Source organism: Heterocephalus glaber, unplaced genomic scaffold (genome assembly GCF_053883595.1).
Source record: "Heterocephalus glaber isolate CG9 unplaced genomic scaffold, H.glaber_assembly_v1.0 deba00001572, whole genome shotgun sequence".
NCBI lineage: Eukaryota > Metazoa > Chordata > Mammalia > Rodentia > Bathyergidae > Heterocephalus > Heterocephalus glaber.
Window position 1 is genome coordinate 22,606,158 of NW_028258357.1, and position 16,464 is coordinate 22,622,621.

At 51.7% G+C, this 16,464-nt stretch overlaps 1 protein-coding gene across 3 annotated transcripts in view; it reads left to right on the forward strand.

The window, feature by feature from the left end:
• Positions 1 to 16,464, forward strand: part of Rfx4 (regulatory factor X4) — a 146,634-nt gene that overhangs the window by 46,937 nt on the left and 83,233 nt on the right. For all 3 annotated transcript variants that reach the window (XM_021258377.2, XM_021258376.2, XM_004844808.3), the window contains exon 4: positions 11,367 to 11,490. In XM_021258377.2, coding sequence (XP_021114036.1) covers positions 11,367 to 11,490 — 124 coding nt within the window. The remainder of the gene's footprint in view (positions 1 to 11,366; positions 11,491 to 16,464) is intronic.

Here is a 16,464-nt window from a genome sequence, read left to right on the forward strand (position 1 = left end):
GTGTATGTAACATGCTCAGCCTGGATCGAGGCTGGAAATTTGTCTTTTCATGTTTATCTGATTTTATTTCCATTGCTGCATTCCAGTGCTGGCAAGAACCAGATTCTACATGGATGTCATTTATTGATTCCTAATCGATTCTGTTATTACCATTAACAATGTGACAGCAAATAACAGAGTCAGAGGGCTGTTTACTCGTACCCATGAGCCCAGGATGAATGAATAATTAACTTCAACTAGACTACAATTATTTCAATACTCCTAGTATTAACAAAACTCAACTGGCAGAACGACTTTCTCTTTAATATTTGAACTGTTTCTCGCCAGTCACACTTTATTCAGTGTTCACGGATAAGCTCTCTCCTGAAGCTGCACTTGGAAGAGGCACTCTGGGCTTGGGCACCGGAGAGCTCCGTACCTGGGTCCCCTGCCCAGGAAGGATGGGCAGCCAGGGAGGAGGAGGTCAGATCCGTGCCGCACAGCCCCATGCAGGCCCCTGCACACTTTGTGCCTGTTCCATGCTCATAGTTGTGCAACAGTTGTGTTGTTGTGCCCATCACAGAGGGGCCAAATAAAGCCGAGGCAGTGAAATCACTTCCCCGGGGACACAGGGACCAGCCTGGGACTTTCTAAATCCAACTCCCATACTTGGGAAGAAGGGAAGAGAAAGCTCAGAAGATCAGAAAAGGAAGCAGAGGACTTCCAGGAGCAAATCAGATTCGTCCCCTGGTCTCCTTGTGAGAGGTGAGCGGAGAAAGACTTGGAGAAGGGATCCGAGATATAACCCAGCCTCTCCAACCAGGGTCTCCACGGGCAGCCTTTTGCCCACAAGGATGGCCAAGATTGGCCGGGCCTGGTGGTGCACACCGGGAACCCCAGAACTTGGGAGGCTGAGGCAGGAGAATCGCCGAGTTCGAGGCCAGCCTGGGCTGCATAGCAAGACCCTGTCTCAAAAAACTAACAAAGAGTACCCAACGTTATTTCCAAGGGCCCTGCTCCCAGCCTTTTGCCTTTTCTGTCATTTGTCCCCTATGTTCTTTTTCTCAGCATTTTAGACTTTAGCTTTATTTAAAATACAACTCAACCTCCCGCTGCAGATTATGACAGATACTATCATAAATGTCATGGCTGCACCACGCCTCGCAATACCTGCAAGGCAACATCACACAAAGAACTCTGGGAGGAGCAGGTGCTGCCAGAAATGCAAGAAACCAATGGATGCTCGCTTTGCAGAGCGGAACCCATTGTGGATTTCACAGTAAACATCTGAAAGGGACTAGGAGAGGTCACCTGCTCAGGCCTGTGTTCTGCAATTCTCTGACCTCTGCCTGGCCACTGTGAGCCTGAGACAGTGCAGTCTCTGCACTACGCGGCCAGGCCGGAGCTCCTGGCTCCACATCTTAGCGTCTCTGCCTCGGGGCCCACGAGTGGGGCGGCCGTGGGGGTCTGACCTGGGACGGGGTCCTGAGGATGGGACGAGCTGCCCAGGGCCTGTGAAGACCCTGGCACAGGCTGGACCCTCTTCTGAGTCCCCTAAGGACAACCCGGCAGGGCTCACCTGCCTCCTGGCATTTGCTCGCCAGCTCTGCGCCACGTTCCGGACCGCTCATCTGTTCTTGTACCTAGAGGTCCACATGGAAAATCCCAGAAGAAACTTCACCCCCATGGCATCAGGTAGGATAGAGACTATTTTCCCTAAGGACACATTTATGTTCCAGGGGCAAATCACATGTGGAAATGTGTACGTTTCAGTCTCACCATTATCAAAAGGCATTCTGTGTTCAGAGAACATCAAACTGTCCTCCAATTCCCATTGTGTTTAAGACAGTCTTTCTGCTGTGTGGGGCATTACACACCTGTCATTCCTGCAGCTCAGGAGGCTGAGGCAGGAAGACTCCAAGTTCAAGGCCAGCCTGGTCACCGTATCAACTTAGCAAGACCCTGTCTCGAATGAATGAATGAAGAAAAGGCTGGGGATGTAGCTGAGTGTGAAGGCCCTGGCTTCAGTCACCAGGGCACCCCTACCCCCTCCAAAAAAGATAAGATAATGTTTTGATCCTGAACTAATCCCAGAAATGCTTCCTGAGCACCTGCTATGTGCTGGGCCCCGCCGTGGGCTCTGCGAACACAGCGGTGGATAAGGTGGGCCCAGGATGGGCTGGCGGAGGTGGTTTATTTATAAATGACTGCTGGATAGGACTGCGTGAGCTAGAAGTGAGAGCCAGGTGGGGACACGGCAGTGGCCCACAGGACAGCTCAGGGCTGTTTTGGGGCGGGTGAGACAGGACGTCCTCGCAGGTCATGGGACCCTGGGGTGCTGCGGGCAGAGCAGCCTGACAGGAACAGTTTCCGCAGAGGCCCAGGAGCAAGCTGGGCTCCCGGGCGGTGCATGCAGGGCATCTGGGGTCCACACCTCAGGGTGGGGTCACCGGAGCAGCAGGCAGGCCCCGTGGGCACCCAGAGGCTTCTGCTGCCACTGTTCGCGGGTGACCCCGAGGACCCTGGCTCCACGGCCACCTCCCAGCAGGGGACAGAGCTGCCCGGGTCCTTTGCAGGAGGGGCAGGCCACGCCAGCTCAGGGAGCCACGAGACGGTGGCCGTGGCTTGGCACAGGCATGCAGGGGCCAAGGACACAGAGGAGGGCGAGGCAGCAGGGGGTCTGCTCACAGCAGGGCAGGGGAGGACCTTCGTGTAAACCCAGCTAGGGACCGTCGTGACAAGCTGCGGTGGAAGCATCGGCCCTGGGCTCTCAGGAAGAACTGGACGCCCCACCCTGAGTTACGGTCCCCAAGGGCAGGTGACACAATTTCAGCAAAGTTTCCCCCTTTTTGCTCTTGCTCCCTGGGAGCTCAGAGGTAAATCCAAACTGACTTCTCAGCGATCTGCTGTAACTATGGAAGTTCCGTGCTGTTCACCAACTTTTTTGATCTCTTCTTTCCTTTGTCTAATTTTCTTCTTTTTTTTTTGCTTTTGTTGGTTTTTTAGGAAAAGCCAAGAAATAAATGAATTCAGTCAAGTTTTTTATTTACACCCATAACACATTTTCTTGGTATAAAATTAGAACCCTGAGATGATGCTCAAGTCTGGTTCTCCTCGTTGTTCATTGCCTCTCCCTGCTACCAGGGAGCGGCTGTGCATGTGCCTGTGTGTGCGTGTGTGTGTTTACAAACCTTGCCTGTTCATTTTCATGAGGTAACCCTGTAGGGGTTTCTGAACATGTTTTATTTCAGACGCTCATCTTTATAAAAAGCAGGCCGAAGCCTTGCGCTAAGGTACCTCCCACCTGTCAACTAGACATCCACAATTCGCTCTCTTCCCTCCAATACCTGATGACACCCCCAGCACAACCCCACTTAAAAGTCAGTGAATAACTAAGACCTTTGCTCCACAACAAGACCTCCTCCCGGAGGCTCCTGTGTCCTTGCCCTGCCCTGGCTGAACCCCAGGGTTGGGTGCCTGGGATTTCAGATGCATCTCCCCTCGCCCACCCCTGCCCGCGGCTCCTGCCCACCGCCCTGGAGCCCAGGCCTGGCAGCTAATCAGCCACGCTGGCCAGGCCATGTGGTTGGGCAGAAAACAGGCAAATACTGGGCGGCACCTGCTGCCGAAGCCCTTCCAGCACCCTTCCAGCACCCCATCTTCCGGCTGGGGTTAGTAAATCCCAGCTCGGGAAGGGTGAGTAGCACTGGAGTCCAAGCACAATAACGCCTATTCACCCCTGGTCTCTGTGGACAGAGGCTGGGCGCCCTGTCCTCCTTGGGCCTCAGGGTGGGGCCGTCCTGCTCTGCCCACCAGTTTACCTGAGGAGGCTTTCCCCACAGTCAGAGGAGCCCAAAGTTCCGCTCTCCTGGTGGGGCAGAGGGGCAATTTCGTTTTTCTTTTGAAACATTAAACAGGAGGCCTGGGGCTGCTGACAGGCTGTCAGTCTTTCAAATGAATCTGAAACAAAAATAAACGCAGTGTTTCTCCTCTGAAGTCCGCGGAGGGCATAAAGGGAAATGGGCCCTGGGCTGGCGGTGCAGACCCCGCCTCGCTCGGTGGGTGGGTATAACAGCACCTGGCATCTGTGCCCATTTCTGACTGTGTCCTCTCTCTGCTCAGTGATGACATAATGTCACTTGCTTTCATGACATGAGTTAGGTGCCCTGGTTCTGAAGAGAGAGAATGAACATTCACAGCTCTGCATTCAGCCGGAGGGGCCAGTCCGTGCCAGTGCATAGGACAGTGCCCTTCGGGGGACGGTCACCAGCGAGAGGGGCCGAGAGCAGGGTGTGTGAAGGCTGCACTGGGCTCAAGGACGAAGCGCTTGTTGTAGAGTGAATTTCAGTGGAGCATGCCTGTCTTCCCTCCCGGCATGCATTCATCCTGGGAGCTGGTGCATGTGCAGCACACGTCTCGAGTTTTTGACGTCCCCTCCCCTCCGTTTCCATCCCCTCTGCCTCCCCCACGCATGAGCAGACAGTTGATAGTAAACTGACTTTAGAACCAGATGCCCACTCTCAAATACAGACAGAATCCGCAGTGCACGAAATGCATGTGTGATCACCAGGCACACTCACTGCGCTCCCACCCCGCGTGTGGGGACACCAGCACTGTGGCGAGTGACGTGCGGCCCTGGGACACGGAGACCGTGATGTCCCTGAGCGGCAAGAGTCTGTCAGTCTTCTGGGGCCGTCAGTGATGGACCTTCGTTGTGTGGTGTGTGACTGTGACTCTGTTTAAAGAGCAGGAAGCCAAGGCAGGTGACAGAACACCACGTAGGGCCACAGTCTTGTTGGACCCAAGGGTAGAACGAAGAGGCCAGGCAGGAAGGGCCCCGGGGACATAGGGGACGGCCCTGTTTCTGACCGGCTTGTCTGACCAGTGGCAAATCACAGGCGCAGCTAAATGGATTGGTTTGGTTTGGTTTGCTCTGGCCTTTGCTTAAATCAGCCTCAGCCTGATCAGTGCCCATACAAGCTGAGCCTCACGGGCCTCACGATTTCTCCGCATTTGCTGGGGGAAGGCGCTGTCTCCAGGCAGTTGCCAGCTTCTGAAAGGCAGGGCCGGGCCTACAGTAGGTGCTCAGTAAACAGGCTCTCTGCGGAGCCAGTGTACCCCAAGACCTATGGATCCTGCGGCCCAAGGCTCTGGGCAAGTCACCTCGCCTCCCTCTCCGGCGTCTCCCCCTCCAGGACCTGCAGTGGCACTGGCTGTGTGGGCAGAGTCCTAGGAGCCATGCTAATGGGAGGGGATTGGTTCAGTCGCTGTCCTCAAAGGTCTTCAGTCCAACTGTCCATGTCACCTGAGCAGTCGCCAACAACGGAGCCTGGCCCTGGTCTGTATCTCTGCACCCCAGCTGGGGGCCGAGGACCTGCGTGGGTTCCTGTCTGGTTTTCTGGGGCCATGGGCTCTGCTTCCTTCATTTTATGGAAGAAGGAAGTGAGTCAGAATCTGAGCCTGTCCCAGCCTATCCTGCTCGTAAGCATGGATCCGGGATTCCAGCATTCCAGCCCTGAGCTGCCCAACTCACCAGGCCTGGCTCCTGGTGAAGGCAGCTGTCAGAGCCACAAGAAGAGGTGGGGAGCCGTGGCCATCCCGGGCAGTGAGCAAAGCATGTGGCTCCTCCATAAAGTACCCCCTGGGAGTCTCAACTCAGTGCCTGCTGTGTGCAGCACTGCAGCACCCCAGTGAATGAACAAGGATTTGGCAAGGAAGAAACCATTCAGAAGTGACTAGTGGAGGGGCTGGGCAGACATTAAACACAGCTTTCTGCAGGGGTCGGACAGCCAGAGGGGTCACCCTGGACTCGTGGGTGGGACAAGGCAAGGTCGCCTGGGAGGCAGCAGCCCAGGTGGCTGGAGAGAGAGGACAGGTGGGGAGTGGGGTGGGAGAAGCTGGAAATGGGCAGCATGAGCCTTGGGTGCTCCGGGAAGAGAAACAAACTCACAAAGAGGCACCAGGCAGCCAGTGAGGGCTGTAGACTGCTGTGTTGTCCTGAGGCCTTAGCAAATTCCTGTTTGTGTTTTTTCCCCACAAAATATGGTTTCAGGTTTCTGAGATAGCCTCAGTAATAAGTTATTATACTCTACATTTTTGGAAAGATCTCGTCGTCTTTTGGTAAAAGAGAAGAAAAAGTTTTCTGCAAGAATTTGAGAAATGGAAGCTGGGTGTGGGGATGCACACCTGTAATCCCAGCACTCAGGAGGCTGAGGCGGGAGGATTGCCATGAGTTTGAGGCCAGCCTGGGCTACATAGCAAATCTCTGTCTCAAAAACAAACAAATGAACAAACAACAGAAGAACTTGAGAAGTGGACTCTTTGATCTGACAGCCGTGTGCACACACGCGAGGCCACAGACTAGACACGACAGCATCACGCTGGGTGTGATGACTCTCAAGCCCCTTGGAAGGTGCTGGAACACAGCTTCCTCCGTGCACACAGGAGGACCAAGGGCCGAAGCCCTCGGAGGAGGAGGAGGGGGTCTTGGTGAAAACCCAGGCCCATGCGAAGGGCTCGTGCCAGTTCGCAGACTGCCTCATTATCCCTCCATAATAGGATGGGCCCAATTCAAATCCGATCAAGTTGTTAAATACAAGAGAAGAAAATAGAACACGTCAGGGATTTTTTTGTGTCTATGAATCATTAAAAAAAAATCCAGGTATAATGGAGCATTGTTCACCATGCCAGACTAATGATGTCCTCTAAAGAGAGGAAGAAAGGGAAAATTTCATCATCAGATATGAAGAGAAATAATTAACTGCTTTCTCTCCACCTGCCTTCGTCAGGGAAGCGGACGTTCCAATTAGCAACTTCAGCCTGGAGCCTCTGGGTTTGGAGGGCCATGGGGAAGGCGTCACGGTGCGGATCCTGTAGAGACTGGCCGGGCATCGAGGGGCTTCCGCAGCAATTCTGCTCCTCGGCGCAGCGTGCTTATTAAAATGCTTCACAGTCATAAGCCACCTGGCTGCTTCGAGGCTCAGCAGCGTGGGGAAGAGGAACAAAACGTGGGGAGAAATGTGGTTATTTAGATGGTGCTGGCCTTTGACAGGTAACTGCTTAATTAGCTCAGCTCGCACGATGGTGACTTCCACTCATCCGATTCAAATAGCTTGTTGTTGCTATGGGTTCTTTAACGTGGTCCATTATAAGCAGAATCTTGTGTTTTGATCTTGATCGCTTGGCCAGATTTAGTGAGAAAGCTGAAAATGGGAACTCAGGCACCAGGCTCAAGTCGTACAGTAGTGGAGGGGCCAGGAACCTGCCTGTGGCCACCGCTTCAGCCCCAGTTTTGGAAGCATTAACTCCCGCCATGACTTGCGTCCCTTGGAACATCTCTGACTTTGGGGAATGGAGCCTATGTGCCCACTGGGCTGTTAGGAACCTGAGGTCTTGCCTTGGCCACCCCCTCCCCCCACCTGGCAGCACAAGTCCCACATGCTGCATGTTACCCCGTCTCCTCTGCCGGGACTTCAGCTCACGCCTGAACTATCAGAGTGGCTCCTAACCAGTTTCATTTGCTCATTCATTCATTCATTCATTCAACAAAAAGTAATTAATCAGACTTTCCTAGACCGCCTCAGCCACCCACCATACAGGTACAAGTGACCTTTCCAAAGAATAAACTGGCTGTTCCAGGTCCAGGCTTAAAAACAAGAAAAAGATGAATTGGCTTGCTATCACTTGAAAAAAATCTCATATAAGATGAATTCTGAATGGTTTGAAATGTACATTTGCTACACGTATTTGAGGATTCTTCTGACCAAAACAAGCTTAGGTTCCCTTTAGCACAGATAAGCAAAAAGCGGTACCTTCCTCCTCCGCACGGGTTGTTGTGCGGAAAGTTAACTGCCCAAATTGTTCACATCTATGCATTAGACTGGAAGACGTTCCACAGCAGTGGTCTGAGTGTGGAAATGAAATCTTTTAAAAGGAAGTTGCTTAATGGAACTCTTAAGAGTCTAAGATAAAACTATGAAACTTGGAAGGATCTTTTGTTCTTTTTATATTATTTATGCTCAATGTATTGCTGCCTAATAGAACATATTAAGCTTTAATTCGTTGTATTAGTCAGTTTTCCCATTGCTGGATGCAAACACCCAACATCCACAACTTAAAGAAGGAGAAGTTTATTTGGCTCATGGTTTCTGGGGATTCAGTCCATGGTCAGCTGGCTGTAGGCAGGAGCATCATGGTGGAAGGGTGTGGTGGAACAAAGCTGCTCAGTTCATGGTGGCCCAGAAGCAGAGCAGGGGACAGCACCAGAGAGGAGGGGCCAGGAATCAGACATAGACTCCGAGGTTACACCTCCACCCCCCACCCGCATATGAGAAGTGTGCTTTACTAATCCCCTAGGCAGCATCCAAGACAATCAAGTTGGCAATAAACTTAACCATCAAAGTAATGTTAGTTATATTTGCTATTGATGATATTGCTGTTATTATTCCTATAAGATCCCAGAAACAGTCTAGTCTTCCTGCCTCTGAGCCATTTTTTTTCAATCCTTTTTGAGTACCACTCCAGTGCCTTCTTTGGAAAAGAGCATTTTTTTAGTAACTTCTCCCTCTAAGAATGGAACACCATGCTGCACTCCTTTTCCCGGCATTTAAAGATTCTCCAGCCATCATGGTCCTTTCCTTTGAGATCCCTTCACAGGCTCCCCTTCCCATCCAAACCAGGGTCCCTCATCCCAGGCACTCTTCAGTCAATCTGTTGCCTGGCACCCCACCATCTGCCATGGCAGGAGACCCCCAGGCATCATTTGAGTTGAACTTTTCTACTTGCTGGCTGCATTAGCAGGTGAGTCACACTCTCCGAGCCTCAGTTTCCTGAGGATCAAGCGAGACTGTACCTGCCCAGTGCCTGGCATGGAGTAGGAGCTCAGCAGATACCACCTCTTGTTTGCTGCTACAAAATTCCAGTCCACTACCCATTCCCATCCACACACGAATCTACTTTCCCACCTTCAGCTGACTGCAAAGCACGCTTGGACACAGGTCATGTCTTATGCCAATGCCAGTGCCCACGGGCGCCAAGCAAGGGAAAGAAAATAGGAAGAATGCGGAGGGGCGAGGACTCAGCCAAGTCCAGGACACATCTACATCTGGCCAGTCGTTGTCGAGTGGGAAAATGGGTCCGGTGCTGTCTGACTGCAGCGTTTTCTCACGAAGCCAAAAATCCAGTCCTGACCTGAAACACCCTGGAGTTTAGAAGCTGGGCAAATGCTGTTCAGGCCAAACAAAGCGTTCCCGTGAAGCCCTGGTTGGTGACTGCTGTTGCATGTTCAGATGTGCTGGGCTGGTCGCCAGGACCCTGCACTCCCTGCTAGAGAACAGTCTGCGGGTGGCAGGGAGGGCCCAGGCCAACTTCAGGATGATTTCCCTTCTCTGTGGGCCTCGCACGTAGGACAGTCCTGGGAAATCTGTTCTGTACGCAAAACCAGTCTCCTACAGGGAATCACATTTTGGGGTCCAATTCTGATGGTCGGGACACACACACTAGAATGTAAGGCCTCTGTTCTGTTTACCTTTGTTTCCTCGATGTCAAGAAGGCTGCCTGACACTCAGCAAATATTTATTGAATGAACAAGTGCCCGTTCTTCACCCACCTGTCTGCTAGCAAAGCGTCTTGCTCGCCATGATATCCCCAGCACCTGGTAGGTGATAAGAGATCAATAAATGCTTGTTGAATGAAGAGTGGATTGAAATAATCTCTCTGTTGGACACCTGTTGTGTGCCCAGGAAGATGTGGTCTGAGGGGCTCAGAAGTGACTCTCACACCTCCCAGCCTCAAGGTGTTTGGTCACCCAGGAAAGAGCACATAAACCACTTCTGGAACGGTTCTGAAACCCACAGGAGTTACTTGGTGTCCCTTCCCAGAGGAGGAGGGGGAGACAGGATGTTGGGACCGTGCGACACCAGGCTTCAGGTCTCCGAGGACCCCAGCGCTGTGCTCACACTTGAGGCTCGGCTATGAAATGACTAGACTGACTCCCCCAGCCACGCAGAATGGGCTGCATGGGCACTGGGCTTCCAAGCAGGCACCTTAGGAGGCCGTGTCCTCATTCCCCTTGAGTGATGACAGTGCTGGATGCTTCCTTGGCAAGTGCTCTCCAAGTGGGCAGCCACTTGGGGACATTTACATCATTGCTTTAGAATCCCTTTGAGCCCTCCCCAAAAATGTTTAGCAGAAGTTATTTGTCACTTTAGTCCCAAACTGGGTTCCAAATGGCTTCGGATTATCTGACTGATTTGTGTTCTGTTGGTGAAGTCACAGTGCAGTCAGTGCCCCAGATCTGAAGGCAGGGCCCAAAGGGGTGTCCTCAGACTGTCACAGGACACGACAATTTGTTGGAAGAGATTTTAACCGTTCAGTGTGTCTGTAGCCATGGAGGCAAGATTCATTCAGATGCTTAAGTTCTAGTGTTAAAAAAACCAAAATCATGCCTAGTTTTCATTTATGTCCCCAATGTCTAACACAGAGTCTGGACAGAGAGGTGCCCAACTGTGACTCATGGAGAGAAAAAATGGGTAATGACCAAGCCTAACCCTGCACAGTGCTTACCACACGTGTGCCAGGCGCTGCGCTAATGTGTCACATATCACCTGGTCTGATAGTCACAGGTGCCTTGGGAGGCCGCCACACAACAGCTCCTAAGGGAAACTGCATCCTGAGTTTACATACCCCACCCAAGGTCGCCATGCCAGACAGTGGGGAGGCTGGGATTTGAACCCCGTGGAAAGTAGATGCTCTCTCCTAAAGAACCTGTACCCTGTACTCTTCGACAGTGAGGGGTGCGGAGTCATTAATCCCTGTGTAGCAGAAGATAAGGTGATGGAAAATAACCAAGAGGTCAACCCCTGTTGGGGTCATGGAACCCCCTCTGGCTGGTGGCCTAGTGGCAGCTCTCCTTGGGCATCTGTTATCCCAGACAGTCCCTCTCCGCTGTTTCTGTCACCAGAAAGCTCCAAGGTGCTGAGGGCTCCACCCTCCGACTTCTGCCTATGAGCAACAGCACCCCACGCAGGCATGTGCTCAAAGCCTGGCTGGTGGGGGCCTGCAAGACCTTGTACAGCTTTCGGAGCTTGGTGGGATCTGACTCAACCAGAGTGCAGCCAGGCCCGTGACAGCACAGAGAGGAAGTGCGAGCTTGGGCTGGGAAAATGGCCTGGGCTCACACAAAGGGGGATGGGATTGTGTTCCCACTGACCTGCTCACTCTGCAGTGACCTCGGGCAGCTGGCTTTGTCTTCCTGGGCCCGGACTCCGAATCTGTAAGAAAAGGGTTATTTCCCAGGTCCGCCCAGGTCTGAGAAGGATGGAATGAATGGATGTTTCTTGCTTGGGGGAGGTGACACATGTTTTGCTCATTGGGCGATTTCTTCCTAGGCTGGAAGAAAACTATGAGATTGCAGAAGGCGTCTGCATCCCTCGCAGTGCCCTGTACATGCACTACCTGGACTTCTGTGAGAAGAACGACACCCAGCCTGTCAATGCCGCCAGCTTTGGGAAGGTGAGTCCGCCTGGCCAGGAGGCCCCGGCTGCCGACCTCTCAGCTTCCATCAGCGCACACACAGGGTTGGGGGTGTTTGGTAAGCGTTTTAAATACCTTGTTTGCGGGGGATATTTTGCAGCAGAAATTTTCAAGCAGTTGTCACAAAGCAATGCCAAAACAGAGCGATGCCAAAGTATTTGGTAATACTTTTTGCTGTAAAAATTTCCAACCATTCAAAGATGTTTTAAAGTAAGAAGCGGATGTACCAAGCACTTTCTTTTCTCGGAGATGGGAATTTTGAACTCGCAAGTGTACTAAATGACATCACCGAGCACGGGACAGTTGCAGTGTGAATGCTGGGAAGGGGCCTGCAGGTCCGGGGCCTCTGTTCGGGTTACTGCTGGTAATGTCGCCGCGGGCCCGGCTGTTCTCCGTCTACCTTCTGATGAAACCTAGTCAACATTTAGGGCTATGTGTACCCAAAACATTGTTAGCACTGGCCATTCCTATTGAACAGGCCAAGGAAAGCTGCCGAGCATTCTTTCAGACTGGTTACTTGTTTACCCAAAGGCTGAAAGTCTAGATTTTATACCCCAAAATGCCCAATTTAAAGTGAGTCGATAACTCTGAACTTCTTTTTATTAGCTTTTTTCCCTAGGTATAAATTTTACTGCATTTGCTAACAGGGAGTAGGCAGGCCTGTTCTGCAGCCCTGTTCTTTCCCATTAGCCCGTGTTTCTGCGCATGATCACATTCGCCGTGGAGAGTCGGTGCATGCACAGAGCAGCTCTTCATCCTTTTATTTCTCCTTCCCTCCCTCCCACCTACCTCTCAGTCCCCTTCCAATTTGCCAAAGATTGGTCTCCCTGTTTTCTCTCATCTGTCTTCTATTTTGCTCTTTCATTTTTTATTTTCTTTTATTTATTCTTTGTGTTTCTCCTATTAGAGGACTAGAGATTTATTTTACTTAACATTATGGTCTCAAGTTGCATTCATTTTTCTACCAATGACTCAAATTTATCCCTCTTTATGGCAGAGTAGAGCTCCATTGTGTGTAAATACCACATTTTCTCTGCCCAGTTATCTGTTGATGGGCCCATAGGCCATGTCCACAACTTAACTGTTGTCAGTTGTGCTGCTTTAAACATGCATGGATCGCTGTGATCTGATGTCTTTAACTCTTTCAGGAAGATACCCAGAAGGGGAATGGCTGGGTCAAATGGAATCTCTAGTTTCAGTTTTTTGAGGAATCCCCACAATGATTTCCATAGTGGTTGTACCGGTTTACATTTCCACTGACAAGGTAGAAAGGTTCCTTTTTCCGTGCAGGCTCGCCAGCATTTGTTATAATTTGATTTCTTGATGACGGCCAGTCTTTCTGGGGTATGATGAAATCTCACTGTTGTTTTAATTTTCATTTCTCTAATGGCCAGTGATGTTGAACATTTTTTCCTGTATTTATTGACCATTTGCACTTCTTCATCTGAGAAGTGTCTATTCATTTCAGTTGCCTATTTTTTTATTACATCTTTTGCTTTGGGGGGCATCTGATTTTTTTTTTTAGTTCTTTGTATATTCTAGATGTTAATCCTCTGTCCACAGAATAGCTAGTAAAAAAATTTTTTTTCCCATTCTATAGGTTGTCTCTTCACTCTATTGGTTGTTTCCTTTGCTTTGCAAAAGCTTTTCAACTTGATTTGATCCCATTTGTTGATTCCTGATGTTATTTCTTACGAAATTGGGCTCCTGTTCAGAAAGTCCTTGCCTGTGCATTTACCTCAAGAGTTGTACCTATTTTATCTTCCAGCAGACTGTTTCTGTTTCTTTCTCTTTTTTTTGGTACCGGGAATCGAACTCAGGACCTTGCGCTTGCGAGGCAGGTGGCGGCACCACTGAGCTAAATCCCTGGCCCTAAGCATTTCTGTTTCAACACTGGATCTTTGACCCATTTGGATTTGAGTTTCATGCATGGTGAGAGAAATGGGTCGGATTCAGTCCCCCAGCGCCATTTGTTAAGAAGCCATGTTTCTTCCACATGTGCTCCAGGGCCCTTTGTCAGAGTCGCAGGCCTGGCTCGCACCCATGTACCTTTCCACTTCTCTGAGTGCAGCCTTACCGAGAACTGAAATGGCAAAAAGAAGCTGAGGTGTAAACTTTGGGAATTCCCCTTTCGGGTCCCCAACAAGTGAACCATCGGCAGGAAAAGCCAAACTACACAACAGAACAAAGAACAAAGAGCAGTGTCTCCGCCAGGTGCCCTGGAGAGTCCAGAGCCTGAATGGCTGTGTGTGGGCTCCATCCCATGCGTGGGGAGGGGACGCTTCTGTGAGAGCTTCACACTCTTCCTCCAGAGACCAGTGTGTTGTGCCGTTCATTCTTGAGTCCCCTGCATCAGCTGAGCGGGCCAGTGTGGCAGATGCCATGTGGCGGAGTCCCCAAGAGGGCCCCTGCACGGGCCCTGCTGTGGAGGGGTTCACCTCACAGCTGGGGGAGCCATACCGTGTCAGGCGTCAGTGCTCCCGGAGTTTTCACTCCAGCAGCTGGTCCCAGCGGGGAGTCGGGACGAAGCCCCTGAGGTACAGATGGAGGCAGGATGGGTGAGCAAGGACAGGGCCAGACCCAGGGTCTGCTCTCCTGGACACATCGCTAGGCCTCTCGCTGCCTCCGCCCACTCCAGGGATGTTGAGACTCAAGTGAGGTGCAGGGTGGAAGGTACTGCTTACTCGGTCATCCAGGAACCCGGACACTGACTAAGCACCTCTCCTGTGCCAGCAAACTGCAAATGCTGAGAGTTCTCCAGGACATGTCTGTGCAGACACAAACAGCCACTTCTTACCTTAGATTCTAAAGAGAAAGAAAACTCTCACCATTTTTTTAGATGCTCTCACTTGCCTGGGTAAAGACTCTACTCCTTTCTGCTCAAATCTTTCTGTAGCTCTCTCTCTCGTTAGCCTTCGTGACCTCGGGTTCTAGACCAAACTGCTTGCAAGCCCAGGCCTCCCCTCAGCACCCCGGACCTGCCTGTCTAAGTCTGATGGGTACCCCAAGATGTCAGCCCATCCCGGGTGCTTGCCTGCTCAGGGCCCCTGACCCGGAGACCCCTGCTCTTCATACGCTGCTGCTGTCTGCTGTTCAGGACGCTACTCACTTGCTACATGCGGCTGTTTAACTCAGATAACATAGACACCTGTTCAGTGTGGCTGAGCGGGCCATACCGGAAATGCTCCATACCCACATGCAGCTGGATGGCACTGCACTGGGCAGTGCCTGGTCATAGCAGCCTTGTCCTGTGCCGTGGCCAGCAGGGATGGGACCCAGCGTCCCCTGCTTTGCAGGAGGGAGCCTGAGGGAAGCCTCTGGGACCCGGTGGACCAAAGTTCAAAGGAGAAGTTTCCATGCTGAACAGGGCGGGTCCGAGGCATCCCCATCAGAGGCCCTCCAGGGGCCCCACCGTGGTGTTTCTGGGGCGCACCTGGTTCCTACGCGAGCCCAGCTCTTCCCTGCTCCGCCCCCAGCTCCTCCTCCCCACTTCCTTCCTCTCCCTCGCTCTTCTCCTCCTTCCCTCCCGAGACGACGTCTATCCAATTTCCTCTCTCCTCAGGTCTCCTTGGTCTCTGCCGATGCCTTTGCCCACCTAAATGTCTCACTCGCCTCAAGCGGCTTTGCAAAATTGTTTTCCCAACAATACGTTTCTTCCCTAAGAAGAATCACGGTGCCAGCTGTTTCCAAAATAGTCATTTAGAAAAGCCTCCCGACCTGGGCTGAAAAGCAAGGCCTTGCTTTGATGGCACGAAAGCATCGGTTCAGCTGCTCTCTGCAGTGCAGCTGCCTTGCTGTCTGCCTGGAAGACCATGGCTTTGGGACTGTCCTTCCAGCAGCGGAAGACAGGAGGAGCCTGCTGAGGGGCCCCACCCTGTCCTTGTAACTCAACTCAGAAATCCCAGACACCCTTGTGGCAGCTGCCATCTCCTCCACAGAAAGGAACTGGTTGTTCCGGGGAACCCTGGGCACAGTCGTGGGCAGTTCTCCTTCAGAGCCATCCACACAGAGGATTCAGCCATAGCCTTTTGCCTCAGGGCAGGCGAGGTTCAATATTGCGGAGATAAACTACGCCGGGTGCTGCTCTTCCTAAAGCTGGTGGCAGCAGTTGCTTTGCTGGGAAAAGCTCTGAGATGTGAATCCTTTTTCCAAGTGTGTGGCCAGGCCCCAGAAGCACCAACCTCCAGTACAGCTGTATTGGCTTTCTGGTTGTCCTGGAATTAATTTAGGAAGTGAAGAGAATCTGGAGGCTGCTCACTGAACTGGTCTTTTGCCTGTTTTTGTTGTCGGCTGGGGTAACACAAGGTCACCGGTCTTGGAGTCACTTTTCTGAGCTTCAATCCCATTTCCTTAGCTTTAGATCAGAATAATTTCAAACCAAATTAGGGATAAGATGAAACGGTGCTTATGAGTATTGTGTGAAATTGTGAAGGGCTGTACCAGTGACAGAAGCCACCGTGATGCAAAATTGGTCCCCACATCCTCAATTCCTTACCACACTTTATGTCTTAGTCACTTTCTTATCACTGAGACCCTATACCGGCCACTCACAACTGTAAGGAGGAAAGGCTTATTCTGGCTCATAGCTTGTAGAGGTTTTGGTCTAGAGCTGCTCGGCTCTGAGGCAGGGTGGCCTGGCAGAGGAGAAACAGCTAGTGGCCTGGAGACAGGAAGCAGAGAGAGATGAAGGGGGAGGAGGGAGACAGACCCTACAGGCCACGCCCCAGTGACCCCCTCCTCTGACCAGGCTCCACCCCCCATATCACATTTAGCTATGAACTCATCCATGGGCTCATCCAGTCATGAGTCACACTCCATGATCCAGGCACCTCCCCAGAGCTCCACCTATGAGTACAGGAGGGGGACACCTAGATATAAACCGTAACACTTTGTCTCTATAGTATTCATCACTCCTTAACCTAAGCCCCACGTTTTTGTACACACAAGCATGCG